General features: G+C 40.0%; 2 protein-coding genes across 2 annotated transcripts; both read right to left on the bottom strand.

Moving 5' to 3' along the window:
- Window positions 1–6,442: 6,442 nt before the first annotated feature.
- Window positions 6,443–8,397, bottom strand: LOC115731389 (beta-amyrin 28-monooxygenase-like). The gene is made up of 4 exons (XM_048277310.1): window positions 7,873–8,397; window positions 7,113–7,568; window positions 6,843–7,030; window positions 6,443–6,751 (listed from the first exon to the last, which is right to left on the bottom strand). The coding sequence occupies exons 1-4, from the start codon at window positions 8,357–8,359 to the stop codon at window positions 6,455–6,457; spliced, it is 1,428 nt and encodes a 475-aa protein (XP_048133267.1). The 5' UTR covers window positions 8,360–8,397; the 3' UTR covers window positions 6,443–6,454.
- A 6,280-nt stretch (window positions 8,398–14,677) lies between these two features.
- Window positions 14,678–17,861, bottom strand: LOC115731388 (beta-amyrin 28-monooxygenase-like). Its single transcript, XM_030662051.2, has 5 exons — window positions 17,607–17,861; window positions 17,039–17,494; window positions 16,743–16,933; window positions 14,858–15,160; window positions 14,678–14,796 (listed from the first exon to the last, which is right to left on the bottom strand). Exons 1-5 carry the CDS (start codon window positions 17,842–17,844, stop codon window positions 14,734–14,736), a joined length of 1,251 nt encoding a protein of 416 aa, XP_030517911.1. The 5' UTR covers window positions 17,845–17,861; the 3' UTR covers window positions 14,678–14,733.
- Between the last annotated feature and the right edge of the window lie 913 nt (window positions 17,862–18,774).

Genomic DNA, 18,774 nt, shown 5'->3' with positions numbered 1-18,774 from the left:
ATCGATAATAGAAGATGACCCATATACAAAGAGTGTGTTAACCCCATATATCGAGACATGTATAAAGTGAGCTTTTAGATAATCGAGTCTTTATACTCGTACTCTTAAATTAAGGGTAACCGTACAAAAATTCCTAAATCTATTGTACGATGATCGATCCAATTTTTATGCTCAATTTCGGACAGAAAATTGTCGATATGATGATCTAGTTGGCTTCAGCTGTCCTAAGTGGCATGGCGTAGACCGATGTGGATAATTTGTTTTATGATTTATTTAATTTTTTTGAAATTTTTTTTTCTGTTTTATGACAAGTTCTGCCCAAAATTCAAAGTGCGCGGTTCTCGTGTTGTTATCTTTTGTTAAGGATGAAAAGGACCATCCTTCAAACGAATATCCGCACCATTTCATTTGGTGCAAGGAATCAAAAGTAACTTACAATTGAAGATATAATTCATTAACTATTGTGACCTTCGCTATTTATTTCACCATCAAGTGCCCGAAGAGTTAGCCTTCCCACTTTAGACTTTAGATTTCTATAGATTGTCCCTTACTGTTGGTATAAACTTTATTCTTCATATGTAAGCAGCAGATAAATTTGGATTATACAATATGGCCAAATAAAAAAGAGAGAAAAAGCCATGAAAAACATCAAATTATGCCCATCCTGACATATTTACTATGAATTTTCTCTTTGTAACATAAAATTCCAAAACTATGTCTATTTTTTTTTTTTTGATGACCCAGGGAACCCCCGCACTACCGGCAGCCGGGGGTAAACCCTGGGGGCAACACGTGCCACCGGATAAGTCACCATGCGACGCTCCCGAGATTCGAACATTCGACCTTTTGTGAGAGGAAGAGTGCGTGAACCAGCGGCGCCACCAAAACTATGTCTATTGTAACATATTTATCACAAAATTTTTCTCGTTAGATAAAAAATCCTAAACTTCCACTTATTTGATATATTTACTCTCTGTTAATGTTAAGTATGATGATTTTTCAGTTAAAATAACATCATTTTCATTTGGTTTAAGCCACATAAGCCGTTTGCTTTTCCGAGTCTATTTAGATAGATTTTTAATGGTGCTCATTGAAGAAATGTGTTATATCAGTACAAATTTAAGATTTTTGGTGTCACAAAATAATTTAAAATAAATATGCTATTCTGGGTATAGTTTTGGGTTTTTGACTTAAGAAAAGACAGCTTATATTAAAAAGGTCGTGGGGTGAGATGGTGAAAAGCTAGGATGATTCGACGGATCCCACAAACCCTAGTTTTCAAGGTTAATTTAGTGTTTTAGCTCCTGCTGTGTTGGCTTTAATAATAATAATAATAATAAAAGAAGCTTTATATTTTCGTGACAATCTGTAAAGTGATGATGTGGTGGTGATGAGATGGGATGCCAATAAAGCACGTGAACCAAGAAAACAGTGGAAATTTTAATGTTTCCTGATAAGAAGTTCAATTGCAGGACGGAGAAAATTCTCCCAAATCTTAAACTTATTATACGAGGGTCAAAATTCATTTTTAATTTTTTTTAATTATATTAATTTAGTTCTAAATATTTTGATAATTTATCAATTTAATTCTAAACCTTTAGACGGTTTGTCAATTCAATCTTTTTGGTCAATTTTAGTTGAAAATCACTAACATAGACCGTACGTCCGACGTGGCACGGCCAACGCCGATATAGAGAACTTTTTAATTTTTTTAATTTTCACGATTTTTTTTTAAATTATGTTGAATCTTATCTTATTTTATCTTTTCCTTTTCACCTTTTTTTCTTCTCCTTCTTCCTTTGTGGGTTGCCTGACCTTGTCAATGGTGTAGGCGACCGGCCACAAGCGAGAACCCTGGCCGGTCAATTGTTGTGTTGGATTTTGGCTAGAATATGCTTATGTTTCATCCTATCAGTGCAAGCTTTAATTGATCCTAAATATTAAAATTGATGGCTGTAGATTAAACCACTCAAATCATGCACGCTAGTTTGAAAGAAAATAAGATGATTTATGCCTGTTAATTTGGATGAACGGTCATGTATTTTGATCCAAGAGCAATTTCAAAATGTCTCCGGGACTCTTATGTAGGTGGCATTGTCCTTGTCGATTATGGGAGTCTTTTCATTTGCCATTGGCAGAAAAAAAATTCCCTTTACGTTAACTTTTCAAAAATGCCAAATTTCTTATCTTTATACTAGTTAATATTTGCTTATTAACTAGAAAGTTGACAATATCAGATTTAATTTTTAAATGAATAAATCCCTTTGAATATCATCTCGGGTACTATACATATTGCTTCTGATGTCACGGCAATAGAACTAAAAAGGGCCAAACCAGGCAGTTTGGCATTATATTATGAATTATCACACGTGGATGTAGACAAGCCACATCAAACTACATACTGTTAACCCCCATAATCCCTTCTAACGTGTGGTGGACCATTGCTCCATGTACTTGTCTGCAACATCCAACACATGCTCCGGATTAAAAAAAAAAACATTGATTTGCTTTGTCTCTTTTTTCTTTATCATTTTCTCCAAGAACAAAAAGAAAAGTCAATTGGGATAATGATGATGTTTTTGATTGTTATAGCAAGGGTAACCCGTGATTAAATAGAACTTTAGTGAGACAAAAAATGTCAAATTAGTAAAAGGGGATATCATTTGGGGACCATCAAGAAGGGTCAATTAATGGAGTTCTTGCCCAAATCCAACGTGAGAATTCAATGCCAAGTGGGTCTTCTTTCACTACCTTGGTGGAAGCTTTGTGTTGCTTTTGGCTTGCCTTTGGTTAAGGCTGAAAAGGAACGTCCTTTGAACGTGCATGATCCTCAAATAATAATACTAAGGCTTAGTTGTCCCTCCCTCCCCAGCCAAAACCCCACCACACACCCCAAGCATCTTCTTTCCCTCAACCATCGAATTACATTCTTGTAGGTCTACTAAGCTATGGCCTAAAGCTAGAGTTGCTGTGCATACAATCTCGTGTTTAATTGAGTCACGTGCATCGGCACATGGATGTGCCGAAAATGATTCTATCCCAAATTGCTGGCGTGACGTCCGGTCATCGCCGATTGTTCTACGTCGCATGCTGGCATGGGCATTTTGTGGATTGTCGCGTCGGGGACTTTCCGAGGCAATTGACCGGACGGACTTCGTTGGAACTTCGTGTGGAAAAATTGGGAAGTTTAGGATCGAATTAACATATGATAGGTTTTAAGGCTAAATCGTTAGTTTTCCCTCCCAAATTTGGTTTTGATGAAACAATTCGTCGTGAAACTATTTGCTTCGACGTACGATGGCATTCTTTGATCGGACATGGGCACAATACGTGAAAGAGAAAGTCGCGATACGATACTTGTCTGGCAACTTATATATTATCAAGTTCTCTGCATTGCACTCCATAACCGAATTTCGAATCACAGGTCGAATGGTTTGCACTCTCCACAAAATCCATCTGATTTTACCCCAACCCAAGAAAGAAGATGTGCTTGGAATTAAGCTGAAAGGCCCATCTCAATAGCCTGGACTAATCCTACGAACACAAGCCAGATCCAATGGAGTTTGGTCTTGGAGTCTGTCGAACCCAACCCCAATCACATCTCTGGTCATAAATTGGAACACATCGGGTTGAACACAATTGATAATCCCCACTAGCCACCAAGAAACACCAACTCCAACATTTGGATTTACACGGTTTGTATATTGAATCGAACTGATCGATTAACAACAGATATCCAATATCGCAACATTCGCATTAAGCTAGTATGGAGATTTTGTTTATTTATTTTCGCAACACGATTCACGTTCCCAAACAAGCTATTGTGGTTGTGAGCTATTTTAGCCTATTTGTTATGAAGTTTTTTATTGTATAGTATGCTTCCTAGTATAGAATCCTTCCTATTGTATATCCCCTAATTAGGGTTATCAGATGTCTTATATATATATGATAAGATTGAGTATTGTAAATGTACAAAAAAAAAGATATTCATTGAATGAAAGGAGAGTTTTTTCTCTTCATGGTATCAGAGCCCTAGGGTTTGATCCTTTGGGTACTGTACGTCAATCATCGACTACGGCGGTCCCGCTGATTCTTCTTCTATTTTTCTCTGTTCTTGTTTTAGTTCACCAAATCCTCTCTCTCCCCCTCCCTGTTATCTTCTTTCGCAATCAAAACACACCACTTCCACCAGCCTCTGTCTCTCCTCTGTTCTTTCTTTCTTTTCTGTCCTTTTTTTCTTTTCTTTTTTTGGTTCAGCCCCTTCACCCTTTTTTCTTCCTCGTTTTTTCACCCTGATGTGGCGCTGTCGACCTTAGTTATGTTGACATTAGAGCTGTAAATATGGGGTCCATGACCCATATTTAAAAGAAATGGGTTCAATATGGGCTGTTAGTATTGAAGTAAAATCTAATGGGTTAAAAATGGGTTACACATAGAACCCATATAGAATCCATTTTTTACCTATAAAAAAGGAAGGAAAATTCCAGGTGTGTCTAAGCTTAGCGTGCGCTTAAGACGTGTGCTCTCGATTCGCCTCTCCTTCCCTCGTCCACATTGAACTTTTCGCAAGAAACAATCGATTGGCGCTCGTCACGAATGTGGGGCCACCCACGAATTCCCCACGCACTCTCCCACTCAGTCCCAAAACATATATATCCTTTCTTTTTACCTTACTGTCCGAAGAGAGATAGCATCTTTCCGTGTTGCTAACTAGTTATGCACTCTTCTTCGACCTGCATAAATCCCCCCAGCCGTAAGCCACCGCCACCGCCACCGCCGCGGCAGGTTGTCGTAGAAAAATGAAAGCAAAATGAAATAAAAATAAATTTTTTAATAATAAAAATTTTGAATATTTTTTTAAAATATTAAAATAGAAAAATAAAATAAAATATTAAAAATTCATTAGATTTTTATTGCATGAAAGTATTTTAGTAACATCATTTTTATTTTATTTGCTAATTTTTTTTATCATTTAATTTATTTTTTATTTGATGTGAAATTTTTATCTAGTAATACATATCTGTGAAGAGCTTAAAATAGGTTAAATGAGTTGTAGAAGTTTTTCTTGAATATTTGTGTGTTTTTTTCGTAATATGGGTCAAAACGGGTTGGGTCGGGTATGGGTCAAAACGGGTTAGACGGGTCGGTATGGGTCGGATCATATTCGACCCGACCCCACCCATTTGACACCTCTAGTTGACATGGACACTTTCGTGGAAAAGTATTGCCTAGGTTGGCGAAAATTAATGATTGTGAGGCTCGTTGCCTTCCACATCTCTCTCTCCCTCGACAGCCATGGCTGCTCTTTAAGTTCCATCTACACCATTGCAGACTTCAGTTTGCAGATTAACCCAAGTAGAGAGCAGCGGCTTCAACGAAGAAGGAGGAGGAAAAAAGAAACAAAAGGCAAAAGAACAAAGAAAAGGTTATTTTTGCTTATATGGCAAAAAATAAATTGACGTGGAGGTTCATGTCCCAACAAAAAACCAAGTGACATAACATTCAATTTAGTGGAGGCATAGCATTGACCACAATTCAAAACGTTGAGATGCTTGATTGAATATTAAAAAAATTAGGTATTTGATTGCAAAACAGACAAAAGTTTTAGGACATTGCATCTTGAATATAACAAAGAGAAGCTTATGCACCGCTTCCTCAATCCGAAAAATTATCCAAAAACATGTGATTTTTGAACATGTTTTTGAATTTTGAATTTATTTTCTTCTTTTCTTTTTCTTTTTCCCTTTTTCCCTCCATCGGCCAAATCCAGGCTTTGTTGATGGCCGGCGAGGGTGGCCATCGCTAGGCCGGCGAGGGTTGCCCTCGCCGATCCGGTGACCTTTGCCGGCCATCAATAGTGTGGACGATGGAGGGAAAATGAAAAATGAAAAAGAAAAAAAAAGTAAAGAAGGAATACAGAAGAAAATAAAAGAAGGAAAAAATAATAAAAATAGCATTAAAAAATTTAAAATTATGTAAGAATATTGTTAATTTTGTCCACGTAAGTACTGACCATGTCATGTAAAACAAACGGCATCCACATTAGCGATTTCTAGTCAAAATTAATCGTATGAACTAAATCGACCAAAAGTGAAAATATTTACAACTTATTTGATAAAATTAAAAGGTTTAGAACTAAACTAGCAAAAATGAAATAATCGTCCTTATTTTCAATGTATATTCCATCTATTTCCCCCTTCTATAGGCTAGCTTTCCTTGAACGAGAGAGCACGATATTGATAATTATCTTTACAGATGGCTTAGTCAATGTTGTAGCTTAATTTCTTCTCTTCTACTAATTTCAAGTGTCTGATTAAACAAAAGTTCGATCTGAAGATTTTATAGAATCAATCAGATGAGAGCTTTGGGAAATGTAAGATATACAAACATTAAGGGACTTCGAGTAATACGAATGCCAAGCGTTCACGCAGTCATTCACAGATGACAGAAGAAGCTAGTCGCGAGGTCGAAGGTGGATGGGAAGTCCTTCAACCGGTATAGGCAGGGGGTCGTAGATTATTTTCTCATCGGGGTTGACCAGACTCCATCGAAATCCATTGACGAGGTTGTGCAGGAACACGAGCAGCTCCACCCTCGCGAACTCGAGCCCTAGACACATCCTTGGCCCGCCTCCGAACGGGACGTACGAATATGGGGCCGGTCCAGATCCCTCGAACCTTGACTCATCGAAGGTCGGCGCTCTAGGGTGGTAGTCCGGGTCTCCGTGCGTAGTGCATGCGCTCCAGTGTAACTATGCACGACAGACCAACATATAAACGAGTAAGCCCGGCATTACTGCCTACCTCTGATGTGCTTTCAGAGAATGAATGCATGCATTTTACCTTCCAGCCTTTGGGAATTGTATATCCTTCGTACGTGAAATCGACCAGGGCCTCGCGGAAAGAGCCGTAGACCGGCGCGGTCATCCTCATGACTTCCGAGATGACGTTCCACGAGTATCTCATCTTCTGCAAATCCCCCCACTGAATAAGCTCTCCTCCCGCCTTCGATGCCGCGATTTCCCTTTGCTCTGGCGAATGCGAATGTTAAGTACGTACGTGGAGGCCGATGGAAGTGCAACGGTGACTAGGAAAATCGAGGCGGGGACTAACCGGCAACGGTCTTCTCAAGTACATGAGGCAGCTCGCTCAGGTACTTGATGATCAACACTAGAGTCGAACTGGAAGTATCATGTCCAGCGAATAGGAGGTTCAGCATGTTGTTTATGATCTCCGCCTCGGGCATGAGCTTCCCGTTCTCTTCCCCGTTCACGATCAGGTGTGTCATGATGTCCTGCGAAGGGGACGCCGTCTTCTTCTCCAGCTCCGCCCGGCGCTGCTTCACCAACACCCGGAGCTCCTTCCTGATAGAATCCGCCGCTTTCTTCGAGCGGTAAAAGTTTGTGCCGGGGACGTTGAGGGGGAGGTCGGCGAGTCCCCTGAGGAACACGTGGAAGTGGTCGGCAAGCCTCGAGACGAGCTGCGGGTCCGTGATGCTCATGAACAGACGGCACGCGAGGTCGAAGGTGTGCCGCTTAAGGGTGGAGTAGGCCTCCAGCTGATCTTTGCCTTGATAAGCAATTCATTTAGATAGTTGATGAATTAAACGTTCAGAAATTGCTCAAGCATATGTCCAGAGATGCCTATCTTAATATCATGTTCAATTAAAAAAAATATTGGGTGAGCCGGACATGCCACGTGGGTTATAATTCACTCCATTAAATCGCTTCCACATGTCCAAGTGGGACCCGACAGTTTCCAATGAAGAAATATCACGATCCAACACAAAAATCTGTAAGCAATGGATTTCTCTCTCTTATCTGAACAACCCAAACAAGCAGAGTTTTGATTCAGCTACTTTTTAGGCGCATACCTTCCCAGTGAATCCTGAGATGATCCTTGGTCACCTCATCGACGACCCCAACGATCTTCATGAGGGCCTCCGGGCTGAAGAAGCTCATGAGCATCTTCTTGTCCGACCTCGCCTCGTCGCCGACCTTGGAGATGAGGCACCTCCCCATCAGCTTCCCGACCGAGCTTGGCCACCACAGCGCCACCTTCTTGCCCTCATTCGAGAACAGGAACTTGTTCCCTGCCGGTCTGCAAATGACGGCCATTGGCTCCCCGAGCACCGAGGTCCTGAACACGGAGGAGTTGTACTTGGTCATCCGGTCCTGGATGAACTTCTCCGGGTGCCCGCCGCGTTGGCAACAGAGGAACTCGAGGCTCTCGCCAATGACAGGCCAGCCAAAGCTTCCCGGAGGGAGGTTCGGGTGGGTGGCTTTGGGTTTGAGTAGCTTGATGACGGCGAGGAGGAGGAGGAAGAGAGCTAAGCCCGGGACTAGTGTCAAGGCTTCCATGGCTTTTCTCTCACTTTGCTTCAACAAGGAGAGGGGGAGAGCAATGTTTTTGATAGGAAATGTCAATCGAGTGACCGCATTGATGAAGTTGGCATTTGCATATGAATATTTATAATGAAATTGCTAGTTTGATAGTCAACGATCTTTTAATTTATGTAAAATATATGATAATGGTGTGTGAATTTATAATTAATATTATATTATTTTTTAGAGACCGTCAGAGAAGCATTTTTCTATTTATATAGTATGAAAGTGGAGTTTGTGTGTTTTACTCCTTTTAATGCGGCAATTATTAGAGTTCATTATCATTCCCATGGAATATAGTACTTGTGGATAAGGTTGGGTTTACAATTATTGGAGTTCATTACCACTTGGCCTTTTGCCATTGGGTGACAGAAGTTGGAGGAAGATGTCATCGGATTGGACCAGCATGGAAAGTATTTTCGTCTTTAATCGCTGTTTTCCGTTCCAGTGATAAATGGACGACATTCGATGAACGCAATGCCGTGATCTGGACGGATTTCGTGAGGGCAAAACTTTTCACCGGGACCACACGCCTAAAGATTTTTCTACTTGTGTCGACAGTTTTTTTCATGCAAAGCGTTTTTGTGCAAAGTTGGTTGCCCAAGTTCTGAAACCTAGTCCGATGATATTTTTGTTCCGTAGTCGACTTCATTAACGAGGTGGCTACAAATTTCTTCGATAGAAATAGGGAAAACACTCAATATTATCTTTGAACATTAATTTAATGTGCAATATCGTCTTTAAAATTTTAATTTATTCAATATGATTCGTTAACTTTGGTGCAACATTCAATGTGGTTCGTGAACTTTTAAATATTTTCATATAATCAATAAACCACATTAAATATTTACAAATAGTTCGCGCCCCATTTGCCTCTTTTCCTACTGAATTTTAAGAAAATGTCCCGAGTCGTTTGTCAATTGTGCATCATTGTAATTTATTATAAAATTAATACCACAAAAAATTTCAAACCGATATATCTATAGCAAATTTGTCCAAAATTAATAGTTTAACCATAAAAAATCTCAAACTGGTGCACTTGTGATAAATTTACCGTCCGTTAATTTTTGTTAAATTTTACTATCAACTTGCGAAGTTGGATGACACGTGATAGTGGACGGGTGTATCAAGTTGGGGTTTTTACCCTTCGTTTGTCATAAGTATATTAGTTTGAAGTTTTGTTGGAATTAACCCAATTTAACGAAAACGAACGAAGGGTAAATTTGTCACAAGCGTACCAGGTTGAGATTTTCGATGGTAAGAAATTTAGTTTGAGGTAAATTAATTACAAATATATCAGTTTGGGATTTTTGATTATCAAAATAATAGTTAATATTAAATTTGCCACAAATGTATCAATTTAGGATTTTTGGTGGTATTAACCCTTGATTATATTGTCTTAAAAGATAGCCATCTTCTCCTAAATCTGAATTATGTGTACGCATAAACTTGGAAGCATATGAGAATTGATACTCATGTAAACCGGCGAATCTATCATTTCAAGGTGGAGCTGTTGTTTCCTTTCAATTTTTTCTTAGGAGGTAAATGAAGGTCTTCAATTGATGTCTTTTGAAAGAGGCTAGATCAAGCATTTGGTCATCCGCATTTCTAGTCGGGACAAGACCGGATAGATTAGGATAAGAAATTTAAGGATTTGATCATATTCTATCTTCCATTTGGTGAATTGCGAATTTAAAGTATGATACCTTTATATCCTATTCTATTCATTGTTTGGAAGAAATTGGATATCAATGCAATGATTATTGCTTCTACCATCCGGAGGCTCTTCTTGGGAGTCGATACGGTGGATCTCCGCCCACTCGCAGGGGCCGTCGGGTCGGAGCTCGAGAGGACAGCCGCCAAGAGCCGCTGTGATTCTAAGACATAGTAGCATAAGTAGCATAAAAATAATATCAAAATAAAATATTATATTGCTCAATCCATTTCTCAATGAGAAAATATATTATCCATAGAAAGAATAATTAGGAAATTACAAGTTTGGGAAAGTTTAATTGACATGTAGAAAACTTGGTTTTTAGGAAAGGTGTGCAACCCGGGTGGTTGGATTCAGAAAAATTCAAGGGATTAAAAAACATAACCAAAGTAAAAATAGGTGCTGTCGTGGATGGAAGGGCACCACCTTTGCATTCCATGGGTAGCATCATGGAAGTTTACTGCATCAACTTTTTAAGTTGCTTGTATGCTAACTCAAGCTTGTATAAAGCTCACAGGACAGGTTTCCATTCTCTCTCTGAAGGGTAGTCCTTATTCAATGGCTCCGGAGGTAGCATACCTTAATCTATTTTAAGCTCATGTTCCATGCAAGTGCAAACTTTGATGTCATATTTCAAATTATCATGTAGGTCCTACAGGGATCTATGACAAAGAAGAAGACAAGTCCTGAGATTGCTTTTGCTGTTGATATATCGAGCGTTGCTTGTACCATCATTGAAATGCTGAGCGGAGCGCCTTTTCAGTTTTGATATTCTAAGACATCCAAGAACCAATTAAACCTATGGTTATTCTTTTCCCATAGCTAGGAAGGTATTGGGCTGATAAAGCCCCAACTTCCTCTTGGACGGCCTCATAGTAAGCGGACGAGGAATTGAGATCGATCTAGCAAAGATCAAAGCAATTGTAGAGATGCCTCCTCCCCAGAATCTCAGGCAAGTCCAATTATTCTTTGGACGGATCAACTACATCAGCAGATTCATTGCCCAACTCACTTATACCTATTAACCTCTCTTCAAGTTGCTACATAAGAATACACCCATGGAATGGACTCCAGAATATGATGAAGCCATCCAAAATATCAAAAAAGATCTTATAAACATCGTACCGCCGGAACCAGGCCGGCCACTACTTCTTTATCTATCCATGAAGGAGACCTCCATGGGAGCTAGGGCAAGATGATAAAAGTGGCTGCAAAGAACATACCATATATTATTGTTCAAAGAAGTTTCATCCCTATGCAAGGCCAGATACTCATTCCTGGAAAGAACATGTGCTGATTTGGTATGAGTCACAACCAAGATGTGCCATTACATGTTGTCGCCCATCCATTCCTTTCAAGCTTGATCCCGCTCTTAGACTCCTTACGCTGTTTGACTGAACTCGTTGGCTCCGCGCTCTATTCGGTCGGAACCCGGTTCGAGAACCTTCTCTCATAGATTCCCTTCACCAAGTCATCGCCAGCAATAAGCTCAACTCCCTTTTCTCCACATGAAAAAGAAATATAGAATGTGAAGCTGACGAGGATGACTTGATAGTGGAGTTGATGGGGCCAAAGAAAGGGAAGACGAACCAAATTGGGGCCACCACCGGCACCATCACTAGAAAGGTGGCTAGGCATGGCGAAGAAGTGGATAGGGTGTGGCGGAGAGGTGGATAGGGTGTGGCGGAGAGGAGGTGGCTTGAGCGATGGATAAGAGAAATCCTATCTAGTTCTATCTCCCCCTTAGGACTATTTTATTCCCTTTTATTCTGTTCCGGACATCTGTCAAATACATGATATGATAAAACATATCATATTCCGAGTTTTAACTGGACGATCAAACGCAACATTTTATTGACTTTTTGGTTCCTTTTCCCTTGTCCTTCTTTTTTATGCGAACTTACGCCAGCTGGATATAGTTAGTGGAGGTGAACCCCCGCGAACACTCGGACAAGCACGAGAACTGCAGACAAGCCAAAAAATGATGAAACAAGAAAAGAGGGTAATTCTCCATTCCTGGAGGCATCGGAGATCAAAGAAAGACTCTTCGATCATGTAGCATTCAGGAGGAAGATTCTTCTTGATGTTCTGGTTCAGGAGAAATATGATCAGGACATTGTCGGAACCAAAAGGCATAGGAACTTTTCACAACTATGGATTCAGAGCATACAAATACCAAAGGAGAGAGAATTACATTCAAACTGCCTTTTCCTAGGCTTCACACGGAGAACACACCACACTCTTCTTTGGCGGTTTTAAGAAGTCAAGAATTTCAAGTATTTTTTTCCCTATTTTAACATTGAAAGAAAATCACAAAAACATGTATATATCAATAGAATAAGTTGCATCATTGCTACATCATTGTAATGTCACCATGTCATACGACAATGCACGACACGGAACCCTCTTAGTAAGGCCTTCCGCCCCACTCCTAGCTTAGCTCACCTCAGGACACCGAAGCGACGAGATTGCTTTTTCAAGTATCTTTTCTTTCCTAGCCCCTCATGGTGATCGTTCAGGAGATGCTTGCTTAAGACCGTATGGAATCTCTCGATCTAACGTTTAGTTTATTAGGTGCAGTGTCATCATATTTTAATGTCATTTAGTAGTTGCATGGTTAGAATCATACAACTTGAGTTCATTTAGTGGTTATGATTAGAATCATACAACTTGAGTTACATGTGACGTTAGAATAGTTCATATTTTTTTACTTGTAATTAGAATTACGTCATATAGATAGTTAATGTCACATATCATTAGTTAAATTAGGTCATATAGTCATAACTTAGAATAGAATTGCGTCTCATGCATCACATGGATTCTTTAAATTAACATCTCGCAGATATTGGAATAACAATTATAGTAAAATTATGTTTTGCTTGGTATTGGGGTTAGTCCTATATCCACCAATTTATTTATTGCTTTGTTTTATTGAATGTTACTGAGAAAATTACAAAAAAAAAAAAAAAGAAAGTCCTAAACTTACTACAATTATGGCAATTTAATTCTAATTTTTTTTGCCAATTTAATCATAAACCTTTTTTATTTGCGTCAATTCGGTCTTTTTGGCCAATTTTGACTAGAAATCGCTGACGTGATTTTGCCGTCGTTGACGTGGCCAATTTTGAATAGTATTTTAATATTTTTTGGTTTTTTGATTTTTTATTTATGTTTTTCCTTTTCTTTCTTTCTTTTTTTTTTTTTCCTTCCTTTTTCCTCTAGCTGGCTGCCGAGCCCGGCGACATGCTTATGCATTTGGTTGGGTGATTTGACAGAAATTCGGCCTTGTTGGCTTCCCTTCGATAATTTATGTACATTTGTGCATTAGGACAACCCGGAACGTCGAGGTTACCTTTCCTGAAAATGAGGCTACCCAGATTAATCCCTTGATGTGCATATGTTTCTTATTTGATGTTTTTTTTTTTTTCGATTTGCCAAAAAAGTTCTAAATATAAACGAAAAAAACAACACTCCACCCACCAAAAAACTAGCAGTAGAAAGATATTATTATCATTACGAAAAATTCTCTAAAAAGAAAAAAAAAATGTGTGTCCTTTCCTTTTAATATATATATATATTTTCACCCACTGATGGCTAGGCAAGCTTATTTTTCATAATCTGAGAAAAGGAAAACCTTTTCAATTTAGGTTTGTCATATTTGTTGGTTAATTTGGATCACTACGCCATATTTACCATAAAATTGAACTACTTGAAGTTCGGTAATTAACTGCAAAAGAGTATTTAAGAGAGTTAATATGTACATGAGTAATTCCTGAACAACCATCCCCTGCATTCTGTGAATTAAAGCTGTGACTGAATGACCATGTCCAAAACCATTTTCGCGAATGCGAACACCGGAACAAACTAGCTGCTGGCACTGCATGCACTGGTATTATACTTGAAATCATACTTGAAATCCAAGTGCAGGTCAAAATAGCAGCCTCGTGTTATCCATATTGCTCGAAGTTTGCAATTTACGAAATTCAATTACCGTACATCAACCGTTTGATTGCGATTCCCAATTGCTAACTTGCTTCCACGGCTGCAGAAAATGGAAAAATCAAGGGAACGATCATAGGAGTCTCAGCTTCGAGCGTTGTCGACCAGTTATCATTAGCCTTTGAAGCACTCGGAGACATCGACAGCTAATAATTCTGGATGAGCACTCTTGCAAAAGTTGAATTCACCAGGTAGTGACGAAATTCAAGGGGCCAAGTGGAACTGTCCCCTTGTTTGAGAAATATATTTTGTGTCGGTCAGGATTTAAATAGTGGGATAGTTACAATGAGAGAAATTCAGGATTTAAATAGTGGGATGAATGGAAAATCTTTTGCTCTGCTAAAATTTAGCAGGCGCTCATGGTATCAACACATTATCTGTCACTTTGGAGCTCAAAAGACTATAATTCGTCTAAATGATGTTATGACGATATAACAACCTATGACAACCAACAAAAGATCTACTAGACGTGCTTTTTGGCAGTCAAGGTTGTTTAATCTTATAAAACTGCATCAATTTGAATGGAAGAGCTAGCTTGTGAAACATCTCCGTCATCTCAAACTGCAAATGGTTCGTATTCGGACCATTATTCCATGGAACGAAAAAACGTAAACGCAGACACATTCACACGATGAACTCATGAAGGTGGCGACTGAAACGTCCCCCTGCTACTTATGCTGATTAAGCATATTGACGTTACACTGCCAACAAAACAAGTACTCGAGCTTTAAATACCGAGCCGATGCGAAACGACATCACGGTCGATCATAATGAGGTCGAATGTGAACCGGAAGTCCTTTCGATGGGATCGGCACTGGGTTGAACTTGACCTTTTCATCCGGGATTGCGTTGGTCCATCTGAAGTTGTTCACTAGGTGGTGTAGGAGGATGAGGATCTGAAGCTGAGCGTAGTCCTTGCCGAGACACATCCGAGGGCCCCCGCTGAACGGGACGAACACGCACGGGGAGGGCGATGTGCTCCTCGCGAAGCTGGCCGCGTCGAAGAGCTTTGGGCTCGAGAATATGGCGGGATCGTTGTTCGTCGTGAGAGGACTCCATATCAGCTGTGTAACGTAATTTAATCAAGCAAGCTTAACTTGGACTATAGTTTTTGTCAATGGATCATGGTTTTTTTCAATACTTCCATTGGCAAAGTACCGGACAAAGGCAATGCTTTGCATGAACAATTCATTCACCTTTGATTACTAAATAACTAATCTTCCGTTGTGGAACATCTGATCTAATCGTTATCAAATCCCGTCATTTTTTGTTAAACTTTTGTGAGGATCTTAGAAAGTACTTGAGAATCTAAATTTCAGAAGGACTTTGTGATTTAAATCGATCTAAAGCTGGGGAAGATGTTACAATGTTCTTTTCTTAATTTTAAAATTTAAAGATATCAGTTTTTCGATATAAAAAATCTCAATTAAGAGAGAATGGATATATCGGCGAGCATCAACACAAATTAAGAAAATGCAAAGTAGTATCAATTTTGATACTCTATGCTTAATAAAAGATGTGTGTGTTCATCAATTCGCATGCCTTCTGTTTATAGAAGATAAATCCATTTTATTTTAAGAAGTAACTTTCTTTTATTCTTCTCAACATAATTTTGTTTTTGGAGATTAATCGAGCCGAAAGATTGAAAATCTCTGGTGAATTTGTGTTGAACATTATAAAAGAAATTGTGAAAAAATTATAAAAAACATCTTAAACATATTACACTTTGTTAATTCAATGCTAAACCTTTATTGTTTACCGATTGAGTCCAAAACTTTTTCACCTTTTGCTAATTTATTCATATTGGTTAGAAATTACTGTCGTGGATGTCGGCTGTCCTACATGGCATCGCTAGCGCTAATGTGGACAGTTTTTAATAATGTTTTAATATTTTTTGGATAATTTTTTTTCTTTTTTTCTTTTTCCCATTTCCTTTTTTTTTGCCTTTTTGCCTATTCGGTTTCCCTCTGTTGGCCATCGCCTAGCTTCAACCTCCACTGGCGCCGACATGGATGTCGGTTGTCCTACACAGCATCACCGATGCCGACATGGACAATTTTTAATAATATTTTAATATTTTTTGAATAATTTTTTTTCCTTTTTCTCTTTTTTCAATTTCCTTTTTTTCCCCTTTTACATTTTCTATTCCCTCTGCTAGCCATCACCCTAGCCTCAACCTCCGCCGGCCTCAGGTGAGAGTGGCTTCTACCGTCCCATAGCATGTGCAACCCTCCCCTAGGTGGCCGTGGGCAGCCCTCGCTTGGGCTGGCGAGGGTAGCCATCACACGATGTCGGAGGAGGTCAAGGGAGGGTGACGGCGGAGGGAAAAAAGAAAAGGAAAAAAATAAAAAGAAAAGAAAAAGGAAAACATAATAAAGAAAAAAAGGAATAAATTAAAAATTAAAAAATTAAAAATTAAAAGAGATTATTAGAATTTGTTCAAGTCAGCATCTGTGGTGCCATGTAGAATGGCCGGCGTTCACGTCAGCTATTTTGGTCAATAATATTGAATTGACAAAATGTGAAAAGGTTTAAGCCACAAACGACAAACTTAAAAAGTTTATGATTGAATTAGCAAAAACGTGAAAGATTTAGTATTTTTTGTTGTTGACAATTTTCAAAAAAGATTGGCGTTCTTTTATGTACCTTCCATCCCTGGGGAATGGTATAACCACAGAAGGTGAAATCCTCCAAGGCAACTCTGAAACCTCCAAGAGCGAGTGGCACGAGCCTCATCACCTCTAAAACCACACTCCATGAATCTCGCATCTTCTGTACATCTTCCCTAGTCAATCCCTCTCCCGCTGATTTCTTTTGCATGGCGATCTCTCTCTGCTCTGCTCATAGCAATTCCCAGAAGAAGACATTGCATGCGATGCATGTAACGAACAGAAAGATTATTAAGGACAGCAAATGGCAAACGGGTTTTTAAGGAGACTCACCAGCCAAAACTTTCTCGTACACATGAGGCAGCTCTCCGAGGAACTTGATCACCATCGTTATGGTGCAGCTCAAAGTGTCGTGGCTCGCGACCAGGAGGAGGAGCAGGTTGTTGATGATCTCCGCCTCGGTCAAGAACCGGCCGTTCTCGTCCGCGGTGACCATCAGGTAGGACAGCAGGTCCTGCATCGGGGATGCGGCCCCCTTCTCTAAGGCCGCCCTCCTCTCCTTGATGATCTCTCGGAGCATCTTCCTGATGGACCTCGCTGCCCTCTTCGCGCTGCGGAATCTCATCCCCGGCAGGTCAACAGGGACGCTAAAAGTGCCTTCGAGGAAGGCGGCGAAGGGGGGCGCTAGGTCCGTAATCTCTTGCGGGTGACGGATGCTGAGGAAGAGCCGGCACGTGAGCTCGAAGACGTAGTGCTTGATGGTCGGGTACACAAGCACCTCTTCTTTGCCTTAATAATACCGAAGAACATCAAAACAACAAAAAGAAAAAAAGGATAGTTGCACAAAATTTCCATGTTTCGGCTGTTCTGAACCAGTAGATCATGTACTGTATAGCTATACCTTTCCAATTAGCTTGGATATGATTGCAAGTGACTTCATCCATGACCTTGGTGAACTTCGCGAGCGCTTCATGGTTGAAAACGCTCATTAGCATCCTCCTCATCACCTTTCCCTCGTCGCCGGCCAGAGTAATTATACATGAGCCGAGCAGCTTGACCGCAGAGCTCGGCCATGACACGGCCACCTTCCTGTTCTCGTTGCCAAAGAGGAACTTGTTCCCTGTAGCGCCGCAGAACATGGCAATCGGCTCACCGAAAAGGGTGTGGTCGTGAGCTATTTTAGCCTATTTGTTAGGAAGTTTTTTATTGTATAGTATGCTTCATAGTATAGAATCCTTCCTATTGTATATCCCCTAATTAGGGTTATCGGATGTCATATATATATATGATAGGATTGAGTATTGTAAATGTATAAAAAAAAAAGATATTCATTGAATGAAAGGAGAGTTTTTTCTCTTCATGGTATCAAAGCCCTAGGGTTTGATCCTTTGGGTACCGTACGTCAATCATCAACTACGGCGGTCCCGCTCGATCTACTTCGGACTTGATCTCACGCCGATCGACTTCATCCCGTTCGATCTACTTCGGACCAGATCTCATGGCTGACAAACAGCCGATTGTTCCAACCGACCAAACGAATGTTAGTGCCTCTGCTACTGACATTCTGGCGGACTTGACCGCTGCGATGAAGCGGCTCTTGACCCAACAGGCCGCGCCGCCGCGCGTTGAACCTCCCGCTGCACCAATTGCTGTCAAGCTTGATGGAAAAAATTATGGCGTATGGTCCCAGGTTGTTGAGATGTATGTCTCGAGCAAAGACAAACCGGGCTATTTGAATGGTGGTTCTCCCGAGCCCCCTCCTACCGATCCGTTTTTTCGACAATGGAAGACCGATGATTCTACGGTGAAAGGTTGGCTTATCAATTCTATGGATCCAGCCTTGATACCAAACTTTATTCAGTTTCCTACTGCTAAAGCCGTATGGGATTTTGTGGCAACGACCTTTTTTGATGGATCCGACACCTCCCAAATCTATGATCTTAAGAGGCAGATTTCTCAATTGAAGCAAGGCGGTGGATCCATCGAGAAATATTACAATGATCTTCAAGGGCTCTGGCGTGAGATTGATTTCCGACGTCCTAATCCTATGCAATTCCCGGCCGATATTC

Source organism: Rhodamnia argentea, chromosome 4 (genome assembly GCF_020921035.1).
Source record: "Rhodamnia argentea isolate NSW1041297 chromosome 4, ASM2092103v1, whole genome shotgun sequence".
Classification (NCBI taxonomy): domain Eukaryota; kingdom Viridiplantae; phylum Streptophyta; class Magnoliopsida; order Myrtales; family Myrtaceae; genus Rhodamnia; species Rhodamnia argentea.
The sequence above is the reverse complement of the archived record's forward strand: the minus strand, read 5'-3'. Positions and strand labels throughout refer to the sequence as shown.